The 25,303-nt window shown below is 52.6% G+C and overlaps 1 protein-coding gene across 1 annotated transcript in view; it reads right to left on the reverse strand.

The window, feature by feature from the left end:
• TRABD2B (TraB domain containing 2B) overlaps nucleotides 1-25,303 on the reverse strand; it is a 189,573-nt gene that overhangs the window by 16,521 nt on the left and 147,749 nt on the right. Inside the window, exons 3-4 of the mRNA XM_014454558.2 lie at nucleotides 13,185-13,331; nucleotides 8,741-8,915 (exon numbers count right to left, since the gene is read on the reverse strand). Of these exons, the coding sequence (XP_014310044.2) occupies nucleotides 8,741-8,915; nucleotides 13,185-13,331 (322 nt within the window). The remainder of the gene's footprint in view (nucleotides 1-8,740; nucleotides 8,916-13,184; nucleotides 13,332-25,303) is intronic.

The following is a 25,303-nucleotide window of genomic DNA, read 5'->3' on the forward strand; positions in this document are numbered from 1 at the left end:
GGGACAGAGATACTCACAGGGACACAAGGAGCTCCAGGACAGAAAAGACAGTGGAGAGGAGGAGAGGGGGGCCCAGGCCCAGGCAATGAGAGACATACAGCGACACAGACAATGGTGGGAGAGAAGGCAAAGGAAAGACACCTAGACAGAGAGTAAAAGATAGAAAGAGGCAAGGATGGGGAAGTCAGAGACAGAGAAAAAGGCTGAAAGAGGAAAGAGGAGAGAAGAGAAAGAGAAACCCGAAATGGAAACAAGGAGCATGGTGGAGGAGAGACGACTCCACTGAGGACATCAGGGATGGCTTCCTGGAGGAGGGGCCCAGGTAGCCAGGACTCCCAGGATGGGATTCAGAGATGCAAGGAACAAAGGCCTGGAGGAAGATGAAAGGTCTTGAGAAGGTGGGGCTGCTTTGGTGTTGCCTTACTGACCCTGCAAGCCAGACTGCCACGTAAAGGGCATTTGTATACAAACGGGAAGGTGTCCTACTCTGAGCGGGCACAGTCCCACCATGTTTTAGCGCAGAGAAAAGGGCTCCTCTTTTCCCGGGGCCAAGCAGGCCTGTGCCAGAGCACAAGGCTCAGTGAGCAGAGCACAGGCTGGGCACCGCCCAACAGCCCCAATTTACCCTCCGACACAGAAAGACAGGGTGGGGCAGAGAGAAGAATCCTATTGCTGGGTTAGGACAGAAAACCTGGCTCAAGAGCCATCTGGTTGTGTGACCCTGGGCGGCTTCATTGTCTATGTGTCTCCATTTCCCCAAATGGTCCAGAGGTCCTCCCACCTCTATGATTTCATCATCTGATGACCTGAACACAAACTGCTACTTCGTGAGCCCCCTGGGGACACGAGGCTTTTCCAACATTGTTTCATTTCGTCCTCACGGCAGCCTTCGAGGTCCCCCAGTGTATGAGGGGCCGGCACTTGTCCAGGTCACGCAGTTGGTAAGAGGTGCAGCCACATCCTCACTCACCGCACATCCCTGCACGCTATTCTGAAGGACTGGCGGCTGCAAAGGATCCTGAGTTCACGTGTTGGGGGCAGGAAATTGTCAGAAACATGTGTACCTTCCAAGGTTCACCAGATCGGAGGGAAAGTGTGTGAGCGCTCAGCAAGAACAACCTGCCAATTAACAGGGTAATTTCAAGACAGCGTTGGGGGGCCGGGTGGAGGGGAGGACCAGATGTTCCCACAAAAGCTCCAAAGTAACATGGGCTCCCCTCGGCCAGCACACATGTTTTCTCTCCCGTGAGTCCGCTGGGTTTCCAGTTTTCTCCTCCTGGAAGAGGGATCCCGAGCCCGTATTTATGTTCCGTCTGAAATTAATGCAAGGGAAACTTTCAAATGCTAATCTAGCTGCCAGGAGCAGCAGCCGGATGTCAAGCGACAGGGGTGTTTGTTTTTGTGAGGAAGTGTGACAGGAGGGCTGAATGGAGGGACCGGGGGAAGGACGGGCAACTGGGGGCCCCCAGGGGGCTTCTCATCTAGCAGAGCTTCCTTGCTCCCTCTCTGGGCCAGCCCAGGGCAGGGTGTGGGCTTGGACCAAGAGGACACCTCCTGCACTCAGTCTTGTGCCAGGACCTGAGATACATGTCCCCACTCTGAGGCGATCACAGGGTGGAGAGGGAACAGGTAGCATGAGCCACGCAATGAGGGCGGGACTCTAGGAACTATGTGGCTGAATGGAAAAGAGGCAGGACCCAGACTAGGGGGTCAGTGAGGAGGGACCGCAGGTGAGTCAATGGAAGGGAAGAAGGAAAGGCCTTCCTCACATTGGGTACTGCACATGCATGGGCACAAAAGGAAGAGAGCGGGGCGTACGCTGGCCACCAACAGTGGTTCTGGGTTGTTGGAACAGAAAGTGAAAGAGGAGGTGGGTAATGGCAAGGGTTGGGGCAGCAGGTATGAGTGGTGGCATTCTGAATCGAGGCAGGGTAAACGAATGAGGTAGGTTTTAGCTGGTTCCAAAGAATATTCCCCCAGGCAACTGTCCAGCTCTGCAGGGAGTGAGTGCCCCGTCTCTGGGGGTGTGCAAGCAGAGAGTCAATGAGTGCTTGTCAGGCCAGTGCAGAGGGGATTCAAACATCCTACAGGGAGCTGGGGTTGGCTGGGTGGCACCCAATTCTGCCCCCTTTACTGTTTGCTCCTCTCTGGGGACTGTACTGTTAGAACTCAGGATGTCACAAATGGAAGAGCCCCAAGACTTCAGCTGGCAGCGCAGCTCTGCGCTTAATGATGCAAAGATGAATGGAAATGCTGAGAAAAGCAACCCCCCTACCATTTTCCCAGCACTTAGACTGTACCAAACACTTTGATTCTTTTTCTCACTGATCTCACAACAGTCCCGCTGAGGCCAGCAGACGGTCTCAGTGTCACGTAGGCAGAAAGGGCAGAGCTGAGTTTGCCTGCACTCACACACACACACACACACACACACACACAGACTGTGTCCATCTAGAGGGTACTTCTTGCCCAACCAGCGTGGCTCAGTTGGTTGAGCGTTGTCCCATGCACCAGGAGGTCACAGATCCGATTCCCTATCAGGGCACATGCCCGGATTGCAGGCTTGATCCCCGGTAGGGGACGTGCAGGAGGTAGTCGATCAATGTTGCCCTCTCACGTCAATGTTTCTCTCTCTCCCTTCCTCTCTGTGAAATAAATGAAAACATAATTCTTTAAAGAAGGGCGCAGGGCAGGCTCCCTCTTGAGGCTGGAGCTGCTTCTGGGCTTTCGACACCTGTCTGGTAGTTGCCTAGATTGGGGGTTCCCTTCAGGACCTGTCCTAATTGTGCACTTCCTCTTAAAAGTATGCTCCTCCCCCCAGGTCCGCCCTCTAAGCCAACACTCTTGGTTCCTCTGAAATACCCAGGGGTTGAGCCTTTCATTTCCTTTGGACCAGATACTCCCTCAATCAGCATTGGGTTTAGAGGTGAGGACACAGGCCCTGGGGTTTTGACTCACCCTGAGGGCTGGCGCCAGCACTGCTTTCTCCTTTCTCCAGGAGCCTTTACTGGGACCTCCCACAAGTCAGGCATGTGACCTGCAGGGGCAGTGCCCAGTCTAGGGCTCACCTCAGACATGGTAACACCCTACAAGAGCCAGAGGCTCCCTTTCTAGAATCACAGCACCCAGGACCCCAGGAGAACGCCCTGTTGGCCAACGATGTGGACAGGAATGGGGCCTACCCGAGCCTGAGCCTCACTGTCACTTGGAACTGAGACCAGTGGGGTTTCCCTGTAAGTCTCCCAGCTGAGTCCTCAGAGGTCACAGAGCCCTTCTGCCCCCTGCCCCCCCGCCCAGAATGGCCCTGCTTTCTCCTGTGTGGGTTCTGTCTTTGGAGGAACATGGGCTCGGAGGGGCCAGGACCCTGAAATAATAACAACACAGAGCTCGCATTCACCGAGGGATGGTGCTGCCCAGGCTCTGAGCTGCACCAGCACCAGCCCATGACTCCCGGCTCATGTCTCAGAGGGGAAATCTGCAGCTCAGAGAAGCCTGGCCACCCAGGCTGCTTCCTCTAAGTGCTGGGCTTCCAACTCCGAGCCTGGCTCTGAAGCCCACGCTCTCAATCTAGGACATGCTCTTCCCTCCTGCCTTGCCCACACGGGCTCGATAGAGCGCTGGACCTACGGCTGGCATTTCACCCATCCTGCTCACTGAGGGCATAGCCTTGGAGCTCAAGCCTGGCGTGAGGACCTCCGTTCTTCTAGACTCTCCCCTGTTCCAGAGGGCAGGGCTGGCTCCTGTTAGGGACAAACTAGCAGATGGGATGTTCCTCTGGCTGGTTGGATGCCCTGCACAGGAACAGCGACTCTGGCCAAGGACTGCAGCCCAGAGTAGGTGTGCCATCTGCCAGATGTGCACATGGTGGGGCACCGGGTCCTGTGAAGCATGTCTGAAATTCTGAGACACTTCCAGACACTGTGGCCCTGCGCTCCAGCCTGGGGAGTGTGGCTGGCCAGGGGCGTTTGCCTGAGAGGGGAGAAAGCAGCTGGCGTGCGCTGCCTCTTTGTTTCTAAGGTTGAAAAGACCCTACATGGGCCATGACTGCTCTTCTGTATCCGATCATGAGCTCTGAAGGGCTTCCTTCTGTTCCTGAGTAAAGACTAAGGGGGGAAGGAAGTGGGTGTGAGTCTTGTCCTGAGGACTATGGGATGATGAAAGAATTCAGAAGTAGCTGGACCTGCATCCAGAAAACTTCAAGTGGTCTCACCTCCTCAGGAAGCCTTCTCTCACTCACTCTGCCTCCTTTCACTCAAACCTGTCAGGTATGTGTGGAATTGCTGAATGTTGAGGCTAGAAGGGATGTTAGTCCTCACCCTGTCTGGCGCCGGCCTGGAGACTGGGCGTGCTGGCTGTGGGGGTGCTCGGGGTAGCAGCTACAGCCCCTCTGTCTCTCGAGCTCACACGGCCTGCCTTTTATCCTGCTTTCTGCCAGGACCTCTGCTTCCAGTGGGGGCAGGTGCCAGTAGCCCGACAAGAAGGAAGTTCCGGGTCCTGGAAGGCTCTTAGCTCCACACTCCTCCAAAGGAATCCAAGAGGGATTGAAGCAAACTAGGCCAGAATGTTAGAATGCTGTGATGATAGACGATGGGATATGAGAACCACATGGTCCTAAAACAATAGGATGCTTGGGTCAAAGGACTTTGCAAGGTCAGAAGTTAGAATTATTTTCAGACTATAGCACGTGAGGGTTACAGAATGTGCGGTAACCTGTGGTAACCTCTGGCTCTCCGAGTTCGACATGAATGACCCTAGAGGTCTCCCTTGAGTCTGGCTATGTCTCCAGCCCAGCACTGCCAGTTCTGACATTACTCATGCTGTTCCAGGCTGCAGGATGGTTGCACAAGTAAACACGTCCTGAGAAAGCCCAGTTCCCTGGAGCTAGGGACAAAATTGTCATTTTTGTCTACTGCCTGGGACTGAGACACCCCCGTCCCCACTCCCCGAGGCCTGGGGTCCAGCAGATGCCATGTGACTGAATGGAATGAACTCGATTTTGGGTGATTTGGTCCTGGATGTCTTTATAGCACATTCCTAGGTGTTGGCAATCCTGAGGAGGTGTGTGCCTGCCCTGGAGTAGTTCATATACAGTGGGATGCTCACTGAGCAGGGGGTACTAGGATAAATTCAGGAAGTGGCCTGGAGGGCAGCATCCTCATTTGCACCCCAGCTGTTCAGTGTTGCTGTAGGAAATCTTACAACCTGTGTCTTGAGATTACTGCAGGTTCATGGGTCCTCACTGCCAGTCAGCATCGCCTGTGTTCTTGGCAGACAGAGCAGGTATGTGACAGGCATGTGCCCTAATCCTGATCCACAGCAGGCATCACTAATCAATCAGGGCCTCTTCTCTGCTGAGCTCTGATGTGTGTTATCATCCCACTTTACATCCTCCCACTCCAGGCAGCCACTACCAATCAATCACAGTTGGCCCATGCTATGAATCTATTTAACTTCTGGTCCGTGTCAGTTCTTGTGGCCAATCTTGAATTTGTGGCAAATGTTCTCTTCTCTTCACACTAAGAATCTCCCATCTTCCTCCCTTTTCTCTGCAGATTACTTCACATTTTACTTTACAGAGGGGAGCTCTTGTGAGAAGCCATCAGTTGAGACCTCTCTTGCCTTCTAGCCTGCTGGCCTGCTCCCTCCTTCCCTTTGATTACAGGGGGAGGATGGCCTCCTCTACTGAAGGCCACACCCTCTGCCTGAGCTCTGGTCACGCCCCTCCGGCCTTCTCAGAGCCCTGGGCTAGTCATTTGTTCCCACTCTCTCTCCTGTATCACCCTCCCTCTAACTCTAGTCTTTCCAGCCTGTGTTAAATATGCTCAGTTCTCTCCTATCTGTAGAGAAGGTGGGTGGGATAATACAGTAACCAACTTTTTATTTTGCCAAGTAAGCACTTGAAAAGCCCCATTTGTCTTATATCACCATTATTTTTTCAAAAGAACAGTTAAACTTCAAACACAGTAGAAAAAAAAGATCATTTCAGACTAAAAGATAAGCCAGCAAATTGCATAAACTTTGCTAATAAAAAATTACCCAACTTGTACTTATTTTTCTCAGTTATTTGCAGATCAGAGGAAATCCAAAAACCCACCTAAGATCTTCGGGGGCCCTTCAGGGTCAGCTTGTCCCTCTGCAGGATCCTGGCAGTCGGGAATCTGACCTCCCCTCCCCAGGGCTGGCTCACTCCTCCACAGCAGCAGCCTGGTTCCTTCCAGAACATTGATTCGCACACTCATCACAGATACCTCCCCGAGAGGCAGGGCTTCCATCCAGGCCCTCAGACATCACCCAGGCCTGCTCAGAGTTTGCACACATGCCTGCCCCCCAACTACCCCTGAACCTGCTGAAGGGTTCTTCTGCCGGCCTCTAGAGAAGGCCAAATAGAAACATCACAGACATGAGGAGAGTATTCTTTTGTGAGGTGCACCAGCTAAAAAGACAACCTCCCCACAAAATGGTGAGCATTTCTGGAAGTGTCCAGGCGAGGGCACCTGCACAGGAGAAATGGCCTTGTGGAAGCCACTCACCCTTTCTGGGCCTTGGTTTTCACCTGGAAAATGTGTGTATTAACACCCATCTTGTGGTGTTACTGTGAAGATCAAAGGCAATGTAATCCAAGAGGGTAGACTGATGACTGACACACAGTAGGAGTTTTATTATAAGAACCCCTCCACCCTGGTGCAGAGTTTTAGCCCTGTGATCTAAAATGAGTGTATCCAACATAATCATATGAGACGGGCATACTATCCCCATTTTACAGAGGAGAGGCTGAGGCCCATGGAGGTGAGATGGCTTTCCCAGGCTCACTTAGCAGACAGAGGTAGAGCCACACTTTACACCCAGGCATCCTGACTCCAAAGCCCTGACCCTTTGGCCCAACTCCCCCTGTGGAGCAGCACAGAGGAGGGGCCAGTCTGCCATCTGCACTGGAAAGGTCTGAATAGGCACTGGACGGGGTGTGGGGAGTGGGGGGGGGTTGGCACTGGGTGGAAGGGCAGGCACAAGTGCCACTACCCACCTCCTTTCTTAGCTTGCATGGCCCCTCCCCAGTGCTCCAGAGCCTGGAGCCTTCAGGGCCTTCACTGGCTTCTGAGGCGCAGAACCACAGCAGGGGCCCTGCTCAGACACCTGGCAAGGCTGGGCTAGCGTTGGGTGGGTGTCTTATAATTATGTTTCTGTTTCCCAAGCTATTTCCTGGGACACCCAATGAAACTGGTTCTGGGAGATCTATGCATGAGCAGACACACATGTGGGAGGTGGCTAGGCATATCTCCAGTGGCATAGACCCTCCCATCCTTCCTCCCACAGCCTTGGGGGCCCTGTGCCTTCTTTGAGGATGGGACAGAGGATGGATAACAAGAGTAAGACTGACTTAGGTCCCCAGGGCCCAATGATATGGGAAGGCCTGAGATGAAACCACAGAGGCAGCCAGACAGAGTTCGTGGCCTTAAAGAGACTGCCCCAGAGGTCCTGTGTGTCTGAGGCCATCATGTGCCTCTCCTCATCCATGTGCTGAGGGCTGCAGAGGCGGGAACACAGGCACAGACAGATGAACCCTAGCTCTTGCCCTTCAAGTATATGGGATTGAATGGCAGGAGCAGGAGGCAGGGGGAAGGTGGACCTCAAACAGTGGACATGTCCCATAACAAAATCAGGACCCTTCCAGGTCAGAACGACTGCTCAACTTGGTCTAACTCAGCCTGACCCAGGCAGACCCTGTGTGGGAAACAGTCCAGCGAAGGGGGGGTGAGAGGGCAGTGGCTGTGAGTGCTCACCAGGCCTCTTGCTTAATTCTCATGAAACAGAAGATGAATTTCATCAACCCAAACCGTGGTAACATGAAAAATACATGTTTGTTGTAGCTCTGGAGCAAAAGCTGACTACTAAAGGAGGCAAATGCAACCTCCTGGTCCCAACGTGGACATCACTGTCGTCAGCAGTGCCAGCACAGAGACAGGAAGAAAGAATTTGAAGAAGAAGAGGGATGGGGGGAAGGAACAGGGAGAGACGCTGAGCAAGCCCTGCATCTGGACATTGGGACTTCGCTTTGCACAAAGAGGCCAGAGCCCCCAGGAGAAGCATCCAGTTCATAGTCCACATTGGGATAATAAATCTTGTTGTAATTGTCATGATAATGATCATGATAATGGTAGTTCTTATTACTAGTATATGCCAGGCTATTTAAATGTTGTCACTAATTTCTACAACTCTTCTCCAAGATAGATATTTTCAATTCATCGAATAGTTATTGCTATAACTCATAGAGGAGGACTTGAGCCTCTGAGAAATTACCACCCAGAGGTCATGCAGCCTGGACAGGGCTGGGGCTGAGATCTGGAGGCAGGACTGGGGATACCAGAGCCCACCTCTGCTCACTAGGTCACATGGCCCTGGCTCTGCTGGAGGTGGGGGAATCCAAGGCTGGGCTGGGTAGTGGGAGCTAGCTCAGTTCTGGGCTCCCGACATGGCCTCCTGGGACATGAAGGGGCCACAGAAGCTGTCCTGGCCTTTGGCCGGGGCCACCCCCTTTACCACGGGGACTATAATGAAAAAACTCTTGACTAGAAGGATGAGAACCACTTTGGGTCCCAGCTCTGCTAAGCACGTTGTAACTTTCCCTGCCCCATTGCGGGCCACAGCTTTTCCCCTTTATGAAGCAGAGATCAGGAAAGGGTTTAGCAAATCTCCCAGGCCTTAGGAATTCTGAAAATAATCCCTTCCCCACTCCGGTCCAAACCTGCTCCGAAGGCAAAGAAGCAGATCTTGTCTTCGTTCTCCTGAAGAAGTGCCATGACCCTCTTCCCCATGCGCTCATTCCGCTTGTAGATGAGCTCCTGGCGGAAGTAGCTGTCGATCTCCTGGGCTGTCACCTGCTCGTGCGGCGGGAGCGTTGTGTTGATAAAGTTGGGCAGCTGTAAAGGTAAGACAGAGGCTGCCTTCAGTTCTTTCTGGAGCAAGGTTGGCTTCAAATACACACACAGCCCAGGTGGGCAAGCAACTTACCTTTCTTATGTCCCCACAGTGGGCTATATGTTTTTCATCAATTCCCAAACCCTTTGAGATGAGTGTGGTTATTCCAGCTTTATAAGTGAAGAAAGCAAGAATGGAAAGGTCCAGAGACATGTGCAAAGGCACATAGCTGGAAAAGAGGCCGAGCCAGGAAGAGTCCAGACTGCTGCCCTCCCACATGTACCCTTCCGTGTCTCTGCCTTGTTGAACCTCAGCTTCCAGGCACTGAGGTCCTGGGAGGCGGCCAGAGCTCAGCTGCTTCACTGCCCTCCCTTTGGCAGCCTGGCACTGGCACATCCGGGAAATTCTGTTCAGCAAGAAGGTGTGATTGGTCAGCTGAGCTGCCTGGTGTAGCAGAAAGGCCATAGGGTATGGGCTTTAGGCCCTGTTCTGACACTGTGTGACTTTGGCCAAGTTACTTAACTTTCCTGAGCCTCAGTTGCCTCATTTGTAAGATGGGGCTGACAATGATTTTTGGGGGTTACATGAGATGATGGCTGCTCTATGAGCCACGTTCAGCCCACTCCACCCTGCAGAGATGAGAGCAGGGGTCCTAACTTGGGTTTTCCCAATGCCTGAGCCTTGGTTGGCCACTGTCTGTTGCCACCACTATCTCTTCACCCCCAGCTCCATCACTTCCCGGGACATAACCAAACTCCTCCATCCTTCTTAGAAACTTCAATTCTAAGACATGGCTTTCTCCCATAATGGTGGCCTGTTTAGCAACCTGGCCTGGAACTATCCAGATTTCTCAGCTCTGGGCCCACTGTCCACACCCAGCCACATGACCTGGGGCCAGCATCACTGACATGTTCTTGAACTAGGCAGAGAGCAACTTGAGTTCAGGGGCAGAGCCTTTATCAATGCCTGGAACAGAAGAGGTGTCCAGAAAAGGGTTCTGGAACTTTGAACATAGAGCTGTGCTGTCCTTCCTGACCACATGGCCTTCTCCTGCATTCTTCCATTCCCAGCAAGTTGTCTTTCCATTTGGGTGGCGGGTCCAGGTGTCCTGCACCGTGGCCTGCAACATGTTGGTGTGACTTAGAGGAAGCCATGGCCATGGAGGAAAGAGAACAGACCTTCTCTTTTCCCACACCTGTCAACCTCCACACTGTTGCTCACAGCATGTCTTCCTCCTGGTGTCTCTTCTTCCATTTCTCTGTCTTCACTAACCCAGGCCTAAAGCACAGGCCACGAGGCCCAGCTGACTGATGGACTAGCTAGATGGAGAGTCTGGCACCAGAAGACTAATTTCCTGCAGGTTTTAGCCCCCAGAAGAATCATGTGGCCCAGCCACATGGCTTCTAGAGCCACTGACGAGTTGTCAACACTCTTTCTGAGGAAAATGAAGGCATCAACAGAGGCTGAGCCCTGAGGGACTTGGAGAAGGCCGAACATCTGTCTCTGATATCTGCTGGCCAAGGACCAGTGTGCTCCCCAGGGCGAGAGGGGAGGGGCTGCTTTGCCAGAAAGGCCTGGCTTGTTGTTCTAGGCTGAGCAGGACAATGCTATGGCTGGTGTCTAGCAGCCATGCCAGTGTCTCATAGGCTTTTGGGCGGATGAATAAATAAAGAAATGGAGCTCTTACTACATACTACATCCCCTACTGTGGAAGGGATGATTGGCAGCCCTGACAGCACAGGCCACACTCAGCCACAAGAAAGGCAACCCTGCAGGCTTCCAAGTGGAGGGGAATACAGAGAGCTGGGACCCAGAGGGGTTATTCTGGAAGCATGGCCCTCTCAGGCATCTCTTCATTCCTTGAACATGGGAAAGAATGTCAGACACTGTTGTACCAACACACACATATTTGTTCATACAGTGAATGAATGGATGGTGGAATGAGCTGAGAGGCAGTAGAGTTATGGTGATATGAATATGGGTCCAGAAGTCAGACAGCCAGGACAACTTGGGCTGGATCCCTCTTCTGCCACTCTCCAGCTGGGCGGCTCTATAACTAGCAAGTGACTTGGCCTCTCTGAGACTCAGTTTCGAAATTGGTAACATGAGGGTAATATTTTTATTGTCCATACACAGACACTTTTGAGAGTGAAAGCTCATATATAATTAAGAGTCAGAATAACTACCAGGTGTGGGGCAGTCTGCCCTAACCATGAACCTGGAATGTCCTGGAAAAAACCAAGACATGTTCACTTTGTGAGGTGCCTCCTGTGGCTCCCAAACCCCTCGACACCCTCTCAGACACAGATCCCACAGTGTTCTCATGGGCAAGTCTGACTCCCCACTGGGCTGCAAGCTCCACCCATGGCAGCAGACACAGTCTGAGGATGCTCTATGGCCCCCTAGCTCGATATAGGGTTGGACCAGTGGGAGTTCTCAGAAGGTGTCTGTTGGATGAATGGGGTGAAGAAAAAGGATGAGGCCATTGGGGCCTCTGATGCATGAAGACAGCACTCAACTCTCATACCTGACCCAGTCCTGGTCGTGGGTCAGGGAAGCCCACACTGAGGTCACACCCACAGCCCCAGCCCATCTTCTCACCCCCTGATCTCAGACCCATCGCTCTAGGGCCCTGGGGGCCTGACGTATCCTCTTTAAAATCTTGTCGTGTGTCCTGCACTTAAATTTGTCACAGAAGATTTAGGGCTGCCAAAAAGTCTAATGACATCATTAATTTGCTCCCATCCCCACCCAGGACCCACAGGACCCACCCTTGGCATTGAGCAAAGGCTCATCAGCATGAAACAGGCAGAGACTATTGGCAGCCACTGGGCAGCCCAGGGAACTTGGGTGTCTCACCCAACTCCTTTGTAGCTTCAATGTTCAACTTTCTGATGTTAAATGTTCTTTAGCTTCCTAAGGAATGAATGGAGATTCGCTTTTCTGCACATGCACACTCTTGTCAGCAAGCAGAGGAGGCCTTTCTGGTTCTCTGAAGGCTCTGAAGGTCATCTCTTCGTCATCTCCGTCTCTGCCCATGCTTACTGTGACCACTGCCATCACAGCTCCATGCCCCAGGCTAGTCGTACGAAGCTGACATTTAGTTGTGACTTCTTTTGTGTCATGTACTGTGCTATGCATTTTCCAAAACTGATCTTACTTAATCCCTACAATGACATAGGCAGCCCACCTGCCAGAGACAGATCACAGAAAATCTGAGCTTGCCATCTCCTAAGGCCACCCCATTCCCCCTCCCTCAGCTTAGTGTCAGCCACGGCCTGGCGAGGCTCTGTCCTGCCGCCCCTCCCCCCAGCCCGGCCACACCATGGCCTGGACATCTCAGGTGGTGACCAGGTCCCCTCTTCAACACAGCTCTGTCTGCTCAGGGCTCACCAGCCTCTCCCTAATGGAGGAAGCAGGGCAGGGCTCTGTCACAAAGGGAATGGCTGGTGGGATGCCTATGAGCCTAGTGGTATCGCAGTTCTCTCCTCCCTCCTTCTTCACCATGATAGTCAGAGCTCTCAGAATCTGAGCCTCCTGTGGCCAGGTCTCTGGATCCCTTCTCCCTCCTTCTCTACACCAAACCATGCACAATGTGTGTCTTACTACATTCGTTCATGCACCAGTTGCTCACCGATGCACACTTGTGCCAGGCCCTGTGCTGGCACTGGGACCGAGATGAGCACCACACCCTTGCTCTCAGGAGCGCTGGCTCCAGTGGGGTGGCGCATGGGCAGAATGACACAGCCTAGGCCCCAGCTGTGCCTCCAATGCAAACTCTCACCCTCCTCCTGGTAGAGCCATGCTCAGCCTCTCGGGGTCCCACCCACTGTCTGCCCAGCCTATGGGTGGTTTTTCCTTTAGGCTTTAAAACAAGGCAGAATGCCCTGGGCTAGACTCCAGCCCACCCTCTGGTCTGAGTAACTGTGGGCTTTTTCTCTCCCTGGGCTTTAATTTCACTAGATGCTGACTGACACCCTGTTCTTCAGGCTAAGCTTCAGGGTCTACACACATCAGGCTCAAATACCGCTCTTCATAACCTGATAACCCAACAGATAATGAGTGGTGTGGCCTTGGGCAAGTCTCCTCCCCTCTCTGAGCCTCAGTGTCCCCATAGAATGGGGATCCCAATGCTCCTGCTTACCATGGTTGGAGAAAAGATTGTGCTTGGCACACAGTAGGCGTCTAATAAATGCCAGGTGGGTTCACATGGGCCTGGCCTTGGGAACTAGCGAGCAGAGGCTGTCCGGGCTGAAGAAGGGGAGCCTCACCTGTGACGTGTCGTGGTTGAAGATGACGGCATTGAGGTCCCCGCAGTTGTAGTGCTTGATGAGGTCCTCCGTGGTGTAGGGCGCCTGCAGGCTCCCAGCCCGCACGCTCTCGTGCTGCAGCAGGGTCTGGTTCAGGGCAAACAGCACCTGGGCAGAGGGAAGAAAGAGAAATAAGCGCTGTGCTCAGGGACCTGGCTGAGGTCCCCGACACCTCCAGGACTGGCGGTCCTCCCTCTGGACTTTGGGGCAACAGGCCCTGAAACAGAGAAGGTGTGTGGGGCCGGCACCAGCTGGCGCAGTCTGAGCGTTTCCACATTTCCCGCTCCTTACTCACCGGCCTCTGAACACGTGCAGCCTGTTCCCGTCCCCAGCCCTCTGCCCACACCGTCCCCACTCCTGCGAAAAATATTAACATCTTTTTTTAAAAAAATGTTTTTTAAAAAATTGATTCTAGAGAGAGGGGAAGAAAAAGTGTGTGTGTGTGGGAGGGGGGAGAGACATCGATCTGCCGCCTCCTGCATGCCCCCCACCAAGATCGAGCAGCCAGCAACCCGGGCATGTGCCTTGACCAGGAATCAAACTGGCGACCTCTCGATGCATGGGACGATGTTCAACCAACTGCGCCACAGGGTTGAGTATTAACATCTTATCTAATGATGTGACAAAATGAGAACCCTAATTGTGTCTGGGTTTTGGAATGATGGGTAAGTTTTCCTTTGGGCTCTTCTTTTCCTGTGTTTAGGAAAGTTCTAGAATGAGCACAGACTCACTTTGTAATCAGGAGCACCCCTCAAACAAAGCAAACAAATGACCAAAACAAGCTTAGATGTCAAGGCCTAACCCAAATGCCACCTGCTCCAGAAGCCATCCTCACACCAGGCAAAGGCCTAGGAGCTGGGCCCCCAGGGCCGACCCGTGCCCCCCAGGTCAGACACATTCACACGTGTTTCCTCAAGGGCCTCTATGCTGGGCCCTGGGGGCACCGCTGTCACCCAGGCCAACCTGCCAGGCACCGGGACCACTTGGAGTGCTACCGAATATCAGACGCCCAGCTCCCACCCCTGGAATTGGAATCTAAGGTGGAGCCAGAATGTGGGTTTTAACAGGCTCCCTGGAACTTCTCCACAGCCCAATGGCTCCTGGTGTTTGAAGACCAGGTGTCTAATGGAACGTGGCCCACCTGAGGTCTGAGAGCCCTGAGATATGATCTAAAAGGTCCCCTTTTAGATGGGAAATGGAGGCCCGTGAGGGGAAGGGACTTGCTCAGTTTCACACAGTGACTGTATCCCCGACTCCCTTGGCCAACAAATAGGAGGAGCTGGACATTATTTGAGTTATTTAGCACAGATATAGGGAAAAACTTGTTGCATGTCTTGTGCAAAACATCAGGAGGTGATCTTGGGCTACCTGGCCCGTCAGTCCTCAGGCCCTGCTTATTCTGTTTGCACAGTCTGTTGGATGACAGTCCCCCAGCCTCTTGATCCACACCAATTCAGGCCCAGGCATCTCTCACTGGGTCCACTGCATTAGCCACTCCCATGCTGTCCCTACAGACCTCCCATCTAGCCCATTTTCTTCTGCCACTGTCATCTTTTAAAAGCACAAGTCTGATGGTCTCCTCTTTCTTGCTCAAAACTTTCCTGGGTGTCTCCTGCCCTCCCATAAAGGCCTAGCTCTTCAAGGGAGTCTGCAAGGCAGTGACCTGGACCCTGCTGTGGTCAATGACTATGTTTTCTACCCAGCCCTTGTGTCCTCAAGTGCTCAACTATGCAGCCATCTCTGTGCCCTGTACATGCTATTTCCTGTGCATTCCACCTCCATTCTCCACTTGCAAATTCAGACTTGGCGTATAGGCTCAGCTCAGGTCTCTCCTCCACTAAACTTCTCTGAGCCCCCCATGGGACTCCCAAAGTCTCCTTGTATCCATGCCCTTGTCCCTGGAACTCAGTAGCTCCCTCCCATTCTGATTCTGGACTTTCCCTATAGTCAATGGGATGTTAGCAACTAGTTCAAGTAGCGGCCTGAAAAGCTCTAATGTGCTTCTGCTGCCCCTTACTCCCCCACTACTGCCCCGAAGGTGGCCCAGGCTAGTCTGCGGGGGTGAGACATGGAGGGCAGAGCCACATTGCTTCAGTTGTCCCACCAAGACCATCCTCGCCCAGCCAACAGCCAGGCAGCTTCCAGACATGCAAGCAAGCCCAGCAGAGCCCACTTGCAACTGGGCCCAGATAGCTGAGCAAACGCTCACCGCCGTCGCCACACAGCACAGTTGTGGCGACACGTTCCTCCATGTTTCCCTCCACTACAGCGTGAACATGAGAATGTAATGCTGTCTCTCCCAATAGGCTATGAGCTTCTTGAAGACAGGAAGTGCCCCTTACGCATTTTGTGTTTGTAATACTCAGCATGGGACCTGGAAAAGACAGCATGCTACCCCACCCTCTCCTTAGCACTTTGATAGCTGCTGTGGTCACTTCATAATTCAAGGCTGCTTGGTAATCCCTCAGACTAGCCCCTAGAATGTTGGCACCCTCTCTGCATTTGGGGCACACCAGGACCACATGGCAGAAGTTCCCACCAAGTGGTGTCACTACATGGTTCCAGACAGAAAAGCTCATGCAATAGGTACACAGAATCTGCCCAAAATTCTGTCATGGGCAATGGGGCCAAGCTGTGCTTGTTAGATCAGCTCCACCCATCCCCTCCCACAGTTGTTTCTGGCGGTGAGGAGAGCTGGATTGAGCTTGGATGCAGCAGCCCAGGCTGCTCCCCCTAATGAGCTGGCTGGAGATGAGGTCAGACCCCACCACCCCACCTCTGGGCCTTCTCCAGGCTCTGGCCACTACCCCTGCAATTCGATCTGCGGCCACCTGGTGCAGGGTGTTGATGGCAGCATGGTGGCTGGGGATGGATCGCAGGAGGCAGTGGACCTGTTGCTGAGGACATTGCTAAGGCAACAGGCACTTCCTCCCACATGGCACATGCCTTGGATGAAAGCATCCGTGTCAAGCTGGAACGCTCTGCTTTCCTCCTCTGGGGGCTGAGACACACAGACCTCCTGTGACCACACCCTGTTGCTGCACACACCTGCCTGGTGCTTCTCAGCGTAGGCCTGGCCGAGCACCACTTGGCTTGTGATGAGGTCATCTGCCCAGGCACCCAGAAGACACGCCTGGAGGAGAAATGGCTCCCTTGGACCTTCTTAGCCACACGAAGTCATTTCCTCAGTCACACGGCCCTCACGGAGCCTGGAGGTACTCTAGTGAATTAAGCACTTACAATCTGCAGGGCGTGAAGAACAATTCTGGCAGTAGAAAGTGCTGGCTAAATGCTGGCTAAATGACACTTGGAAGAACAGACTTAGACCTTAACTTTTCTTGATTGGAGCTGGATGGGACCCTGGATGTCATCGGGTCCAGTGGTTTTCCAAACCTTTTTTAGCCATGGGATCCCTTCTTTGTTGTTATTGTTTTCCAGAGGAATCTTACTTGGAATTCAAAATGTGGAGCAGATAAAAATAGAAACCTCCCTGATTGACATAAGGGAGGCAGGCTGGAGCCTGAAGTCCTGCTATTTCAATGTCCCCTGCAGCAGGGACTCCCAAAGCTTCTCCATGGAACTCACAGGTACCCTGGAGCCCAGTTTGAGAACCACTGATCATCCCATGCCCTCAACACATAGAAGAGAAGAGGAGATAGGAGCCCAAAGTGGGCAGGATGGGGCTCACCTGAGGCCGCACTGTGAGTTGGGGTGGAGTGGGCTCACAACCCACTCTCCTGACACCCAGCCCGGGGTGCTATGCAGTCCCTTGGACCTCTGGGGCAGGATTTCCAGCTGTCCATTGGCACAGTCCACGTTCATCCTGCACACATGGCCACACCCATGTTCTTTCTGGAGCCTTGTGGAATAGCCGGAAATGGCCAGGAAGTATTTATTATTAGCTTGTTACAGATAGACAACTGAGGCCAGAACACTGAGAGGCATCCAGCGGAGTATGGTGGGTTGGGACTGAAACCTGAGCCTGTCATCTAGAGACTCCCCCTACCTCTGGGTGGGGTTGGTGCTTCCCTTGGTCTTGGCACTTATCCCACTGAAGTGTCCTCGTCAGATCATCCCCTTCGCTCTGCTTGTCTAGACCGAGAGCTCTGCAAGGGCAGGAAGCCTGCCCCTCTGTTCACTGTTGAACTGCAGACATTCAGGAACTGCTTCAGGTAGAAGGAGGCTGACTCTGAATCCTGGGCCCTTTCCCCCAAACCTCCCACCTCGGATCCATCCTTTGCCACTTACGAAGCAGTCCTCACCAAGCCATTATTAGGATCACTATGTTTACTGAGCACTTACTATGTGTCAGGAACCCTTTAAACTCATATTAATTTAGTTAATCTTTATCATAATTCTGAGGTAGGTCTAGTACTAGTCCTATAGATTTTTAAAAATCCAAACAAATAACAAAGAGACATTAACTCATCAAAGGTGACAAAACTGGGGGGGTATGTGCACTTGCACGTTGGCAGTCTACCAAGGACCGTCCTCTTGGTTTACCAATGCTCACCAGAGCTGCCCTCTGCTCTCTGTGGGAGACCGCCAGCAGCGATAGTGTCCCTATTACAAACAGGACACCAAGAAGCAGAGGGGAAGGACAGGCCCAAGGCCACATAGCTTGTAAAGGAAGAGCTAGGATTTGAGGTCATGTCTGTCTGGCTCCAGAACAGGTCCTCATGACCAGGACTTCAAAATAAAATGTGCTCCATCCTGAGCATTCTTGGTGCTTCCAATAGACACAGGGAAGCTACGCTCATTCATTCATTGAACAAACATTTACCTTCTGCCGATTCTCTGCAGGGATCTGGGATTGATGGATTAATTGGGCATGGTTTTCACCCACATGGATCTCATTTTAGAGACCGATTTGCCAACTGGCCATGCCAGTAGAGGGTGGTTAAGTGGGGCTCGAGGCCCTGTGTAGAAGCACCACCTTGCTTCTCTCCCATTCACCCTGAATTCCCAAGCCTGCCCTGCTCACAGGCTCCCAGGCCTTGGTGCCTTCTGCTCCCGGCCACTTTAGCCTAACATACCCTCCTCGCCCGGAGCCTCGGTGGCCCACTCTAGGATAATGTTTATGATAAGGCTTTGACATGGAATAACAAACACCAGGTGAAGGCTAGAGCCGCCTCGCTCCCCCTGGACGTCTGTGTGCAAAGGCCCTGCCACCAAGAGCCCCTGAGCATCCCGCTGGCCCCCCTCACCAGTGCTTGCGGCCGGGAGCTGGCCTGCGGCGTCTGCTGAATGTAGCCCGGAATTTAAACACATCTTCAAACACGGGCCTAGGATGGAGTGAGGCAGGCGCCAGGAGGGTGCGGACGGGTTTATTGTTCCAGATTAGTCTAGTAAACAGTCCTGAAAGGGCTGAGATGGTGAACACTGAGGCCTTGTGTTCACTTGACGGCTCAGCAACGTCCTTTAGAGAGGAAGGCAGCAGGGCCCTTTGTCAGGCGTATGTTGGGACCTGGGGCTCCTGTGGACAGGCTGGGCTCTCAGGCTGGGGTGCGAAGTGGGCAATGAGCACTTCTCACAGGGAAGTCACAGCAAAGGCCCCACCCGCTCAGCGATGCTCACCGAGCACCTGCCATGCGCCAGGCCCTGCTCTAGATGCCGGGGACCTAGGGACAAACAGACCCAACGCCTGCCTCATCGAGCTTACCTGCTGGGTAGACATGGAGAATAAATAAGAGGATTAGCAAAATATTGATATTTTGAATGTTAGAGACATAGCAATGATTCCACTGAACCGGAAGTTAAGTCTGCCCCCTGGCCACTGGGCTCCTCAAGACTCTGGATCAACAGGCAGGGAAGGGAGTCACTGTGCTGGCTGGTGACTGGTCCTGACGACCGAGGGAGCTGGACTGCTACCCTCAATGGCGGTAAGGAAGGGGTGTGAGCACAGCCGGTCTCTGAGGACATCTCAGTATCACCACCCCCTGCCCTAACGAACATCAGAGAAAATGACAACACAATCCAGGCAGGACTGTGGATGGCCCAGGACCCTCAGGAATCAAGGCTTGGGTTAGCTTGCTGGGTACAGAACCACACCAGCTGAGGTGCTTTCAGGAGGCCAAGGGAATGTGGACGTGGTAAGGGAAGAATGGGGTTTTAAACACCAGCTCCGACCATGTGACTGCTTATAGAAACAAGGACCTTGTTGTCAGGACTATTTCTCCCTTATTTTGTTAAGAATGTGTATGTGTGTGTATGTAACATTTTTTTGTTTTCCTTTTTCTCTTCTTTTTCTGTTCTTCTCCCTCATCATGTAATGTCTGATATACTGACTGTATATTATAGTATTTAAGTACTGTTAACTCTACATCATATATATGTAAGGTATGGGACATCAGAAGAAGAGTAAACAGCATTCGGGGAAGGCATGAGTGCCTTTCGGTTATACACAGGATTATGACATCAGGCTAGGTGGAATTATGACCTTCCTATTGTCTTTTTTTTTTGTGGAAATTAAATATGGTTTAAGGATATGGTTGCCACATTGACAAGGGTAGACTTGTGATGCCAATTTTGTCAACTTGGCTAGGTCATGGTACTCAGATATTTGGTCAAACATTCTTCTAGATGTTTCTGTGAAGATACTTTTTTAGGTGAGATTAGTATTTAAACCAGTAGACTAATTGAATAAGGGAGGGCTTTATCTAATAAATTGAAGGTCTTAATAGAAAGAGGCCAACTTCCCTCAAGGGAGGGAATTCTGCCTACAGACTGCCTTTGGACTTGAATTCCTTTTCCCTGAGTTTCCAACCTGCCCTGCAGATTTTAGACTTGCCAGCTTCCACAATGTGAGCCAATTCCTTAAAATAAATATGTATTTAAGTATCTATGTATCTATGTATCCATCCTATTAGTTCTGTTTCTCCGGGAATCCTGACAAATAGAGTGTTTGTATTACATAGAGAAAATGAGGCAGAAAAGGGGTGGGGAGTGACGAGGGACGGGGGAACAGCAGGTACAAAGGACCCATGCATATGTGAGGAGGAGCAGAGGCCAGGGTGAACAATGGGTGATGAGGTCAGTTGATTAGCATGCCAGGTTCCATGAGCCATTATAAGGATATTGAGAAAACATCCACCCCATAATCCTTCTGGAAAAGCGATTATTATTCTCATGTGACAGATGAGGAAACTGAGGCCTTGAGATGGTAAAGTCGCTTGCATAAGGTCTCACGTTGGAGAACTGGAGCAGGGATTCAAGCACAGGCCCAGCTGACAGGCCATGGGTTCTTTCTGATCCCCCTAGGCACCACCCACCAAGCCACCGTGACCCCACCATTGGTGGGAAGGACAGACATAAACAGAAAGTGGGGGCCAGTGTGGGAGGCCCCAATTCTGAACGGTGAGCTGGAAAGGAGAAGAGGTGCTAGAACCTTAGCCCTGGGGCCTGGTCAGAGCTGACATAGGAGGAGAGGAAAGAGATCATCTTTGCCAAGGTAACCCTGCCTGGAACATGCGCCCCCTCCTCCCCCCAACTGTTTTCACTCTTTGTCACACCCCACCCCGCGCTGACAGAACCTCATTCAGACCCTCATTTGTGCCGAGCTTTTCTTCCTTGCTCTGCCTCTGCCTGGGACCCTCTTTCCACCCTCTGGTTCACACCCCCATTTCACCTGCTGCAGAGGCTCCTTCCTCAGAGCACTTCCCCGGGCCATGCATGGGGCAGCTCCTGCCTAATGCCCCCAAAGCACCTGACACTCCCTGGACAGGCATTCCCCCTGCTTCACTGCTATCAATGCTCATCCTTCCTGCTCGAAGGGGACACTTGAAGGGCAGGCAAATCATTTGTCCTTGTGCTGTTTCTCCAGCGAAGAGCACAGTGCCTGACCTATACAGCAAAGGCTTAAAAAATGTTTTAGAATGAATTTGAATAAATGAATGAATAAAAGCTGAATGAACCACCCTTTCCAAATCCCATCCCAAGCAGCTCCCTGTGGGGACCCAGTGCCTCTAGGGTACAGAGCGGGAGAGCTGAGCCCCCTGGATCCTGGGCCGCTCAGTCTGTCAGCGCCCTGGGTCGGAGAGGAGGGCAGTCTACCTGGCAGGAAGCCTTCCGAGCTGGGGGGACATTTCCTCAAAGGTCAGAGCCCACCAGGCTCTGGCTGAGCTTTATTTATTTATTCTCCTTGCCCCATCGGCAGCAGCAAAGCAGTGCTGACAACTTCCCTGCTTCCTGCTCAGTGTCCCGAGTCCCCCGGGCCCACAGCACAGAATCCTGTCTCCGGATACTGCGCTACTAAGCAGCGGGCATCCAAGTAAACACAGGTTTCCTGGAGCTTGGACTGGCTCTGGACTGGGAGGCAGAGTGAGGATCTAGTCACCATCTGAATCTCCACCAGGAAGCCCTGGGCAAGTCACTCTTCTTCCCTGGGCCTTGTTTTACCCACCCACGCAAAGGATCAATTCACATGTCACTGAACAAATGTTTATTGAGCACTTAGATATTGTTCCAGGCCCCGGAGGTACAGCAGTAAACACAACAAATAAAGTTCCCTGCCAGAAAGGAACTTTTATTTGTTGGAGGAAGCTGACAATAAACATAAACAACTAGTAAGGCATCTATGTTAAAGAATGACCATTGCTAAGGCAAGGAGTATAGAAAGTGTGTGAGTGTGTGTTGGGGGGTTGACATTTTAGATATGATGTCCAGGAAAGGCACAATGAGAAGTGACATTTGAGAAGAGATCTGATGAAGATGAAAGAAGTGGTCATATGGGTATCCGAGAGAGGAGTATTCTGGGAAGAGGAAACGGCACGTGCAAAGGCACTGAGGCAGAGCGGGCCTGATGGGTATGAGGAGCAGAAAGGAGGCAGTGTGGCTGGAGAGAAGTGGGGGAAGGGGATCTAGTAGATGAGGTCTGTCTCAGGCAGGAACCCAACAGAAAACAGATGGTGCACTGCCAGTGACGTGAGTTCCAGTGAGGGAGCTTCAGCTGAAAGGGTAATTGAAGCGTGTTGAATGATGGGAATATTCACAAAAGTTGTGGACAGGGGGTGGGGGAGCATGAGGAGGAGCAGCAGCAGGAAGCTTTCCTGCCTGTAAGCCTTGAAGGGAAAGGGGTGGGTGGTCAGGGACCTGAACCTGACCAGAGTCATCGCCTTCAGAAGGCAGCATCGCTCCCGCTTCCTGGCCTGGACCACAGCGGCCTGCAGGTAGGAGGGGGCTGGTGGGGGCATGATATGTCCTAATTGCCTTCCTCTCCTGCCAGTGCTTCCCATTGGACTTGGGATAAGGGAGCCCAGGTGATGTCACATCAGTTCAGGGCTCAGAGTAGGGACAGCAGAGGGTCTATCTGGAGAGGCAGCGGGGGATTTCCAGGGCACGGTCAGAGAGAGTGGCGGGGTGGGCAGTGGGGGCACATCCCCGGGGCCAGTGGGCTTGAAGGCCTTTGCCTGCACCCCGAGTGAGCGGGAAGCCTGGGAGAGTGTGAGCAGAGGCCTGCCCTGGTGGCTGTGTTGATGTGGAACAGGGAGGCAAGAGTGAAGCAAGGAGATCAGCCTGAAGATGAAGGCAGCTCTGTCTTCCTCCTAAGGAGGAAGAACCGAGCACGCTCCTCCCTACCCCTCCACAGCCTATCCCCAACCTTCAGCCACAACCCGAAGAACCATTGACTTGGCCTCTAGCACAGACGTTCCCTGCTCCGTGGACGCCCACCCGTTGGAGCCGGTGGTGCTGGCCACATCCTCCATCTGCCCTGCAGTGTGGGCTGGCTGGTCCCTCTGTGCTTTCCTGGGCGGGCAGTGGAGGCTGACTCACTAGCTTTCTTTGCTTCTTTTCCCTGAATGCCTCATTTCTCCACCCAAAGACCACCCTTAAAGATCCCAGCTTTCCTCTTCTGTCCTTCAAGTCATGCCAGGAAATGCTCATAAATCCAGAGCCACCCACATGAGGAGATTAGCATTCTGCTGGATAGGAGGCTGATAGCTGGGCTGGGTCTGGGTGGGAGGGGCAGGCCCAGAAGCTGGGTCTCCAGGAAAGAGGTTTACGTGGAGTCTGCCCTGTTGGAGGAGCCCCTTGGTTTTCTGTTCGAGGTACAGGTAAGCCTGAGGGAGGCTGCAGCCCCAGATTCTGGTGCCGCAGGCTCTGACCCAGTCCAGGTGTGAGATCCACTCTGCAGGTCCAGGATGCCCCTGAAACTCGAAGATGTGAGACCCCCTCAGCTCTGGAAGTCATGCTTTGAACCCAACATTTAGCAGTGACCTCCCGTCATCTCATGATTTAAACAGTCTATGGTTCCAGGCACTTTGCACATGGAAGCTCATTTATTCTTTATAGCAGCCCTGTGAGGCCAACATTCCTGACCCCATTTTGCAGACAGGGAAACTAAGGCTCAGAGAAGGAAGTGACATCCCACGCTCTCCCATTGTTGGGGCTCCGTGGCCTAGGGTGTTAGCTCTGCCCAGGCTTAGTGCCCTGAGCCCTCCTGGCCCCTGGTGTCAACTATTTGCTATCTACATGAATTGTTTTTGCTCCCCAGGAACCACATCTGATCTTCTAAATTGATTACACATTGGGCAGGAGAAAAAAAGGACAAATCATATAATCATATCAGAACGTCCCAGAGAATCATCTAGGCTGACCTCTTCTCAGTTATAAAGCTTTGAGGAACTTCAAGGTGGGGGAGGAGATGGATAAAGAAACAGGTGAGTATAAAACCAAGTGATACGTTACTGATAAAAGGAAAAAACACAGAGGTGTTGGGGTCTTTGGGGGGCAGTTCTAATGCAGCCTGGGAGTCGGTGATGAAATCAGGCTTCAAGCTGGGCTGTGCAGGATGAGTGGGGTTGAGAGGGATGCATATAGGTAGAGGGACACGGAAGTAGGTGGCATGTTTCAAGAGGTGTCAAGAGTCAGGCCGGGACTGGGTCCAGTAGGTGGACTTGGCCCTTCTCTAATCCGGACAGTAGGCTAGTCCCCAGTGGAGACTGAAGTAGATGGGGACCCACAGATGAGTAGACTGAGAGACCTAAGGAGGGGTGTCTACATGGTAGGCGATTGGTGGGCAGTGGCCCTGGTTACCATCATCATCGTTATTATATGAAGTGGCTGCACCCATTGGTTGAAGGAGCGTAGTTTTATTTTTTCTGCTGTCTCAGACCTGCCTGCTGACACAGCTGCCTAGACTTCAAAAGGCAAGTCTCCATTTTCATTTGCAAAATCAGTATGAAATTCCTAGAGGGCTTGTCTAATTCCTTCTGGTCTGACCACACAGCAATTACCAATTTGCAGGGTGGTGGGGGGAGTCTCAGGCCCTGCAGCAGTGTGGGGACCTCGGCTCTGCCTGGGTCCTGGGCGGCAGCCAGGAGGACGGGATTGGAGCGCGCACCTCCAGGTGGCCTGGGTGGGAAGCGAGGGGCTGGCTCTGTGAGCATGAGCACTCCAGGCTGGTGAGAGACATCGTTTGTCTGCTGAACCACAGGCGACCAATGCTTCAGAGATGAGCGGTGCATTGCAACAGAAAGGGCAGGGCTCTGACCCAGGTTCAAATCCAGGCCCTGCTACACGCAGGCGGCGTGAAGTTCCTGGTCTGGACCTTTTGGTGATATGATGCTATGAGAACACGGGACTGGCCCTTCTGCTCTCTGGGCCTCAGTTCACCCATCTGCCAAGCGGGGAGAACAATATTTCTCTTCCCTGTCTAGTGAGCTGGCATTCTAAAAACTTTGTACTCTCCTTCCTCGGGGTAGTTAAAAAAAATATCTGTTCCCTAAGCAGCAGAGGGGTGGCTCTGAGGAGCCAGTGTGTGTGGATTGGATTCTCATTCACTCCTCAGTGTTCAATATGAATCAGTTCCAGGCCCTGTGTTGGGTGCTGGGGCCACGGAACCAAATCCGCACCATTTCTATTCTCAAGGAGTTCAAGGTCAGGGGTGGAGTGCAGCAAGGGAGGAGGTACCAAGGAAGACTTGCAACAAGATGCTAACATCACTCATGTCACTTATTACCCATGACAGCTGGGTCAGGGATGGACACAGAGGAGGGACAGACCCATGCTGCGGGGGAGGACCAGACATATGATCCTGGAGGAGGTGATTGTACAGGGACGCCTGGGTAGGACCATGCTGA

The sequence above is a fragment of the Myotis lucifugus genome, unplaced genomic scaffold (assembly GCF_000147115.1).
Source record: "Myotis lucifugus unplaced genomic scaffold, Myoluc2.0 scaffold_37, whole genome shotgun sequence".
NCBI lineage: Eukaryota > Metazoa > Chordata > Mammalia > Chiroptera > Vespertilionidae > Myotis > Myotis lucifugus.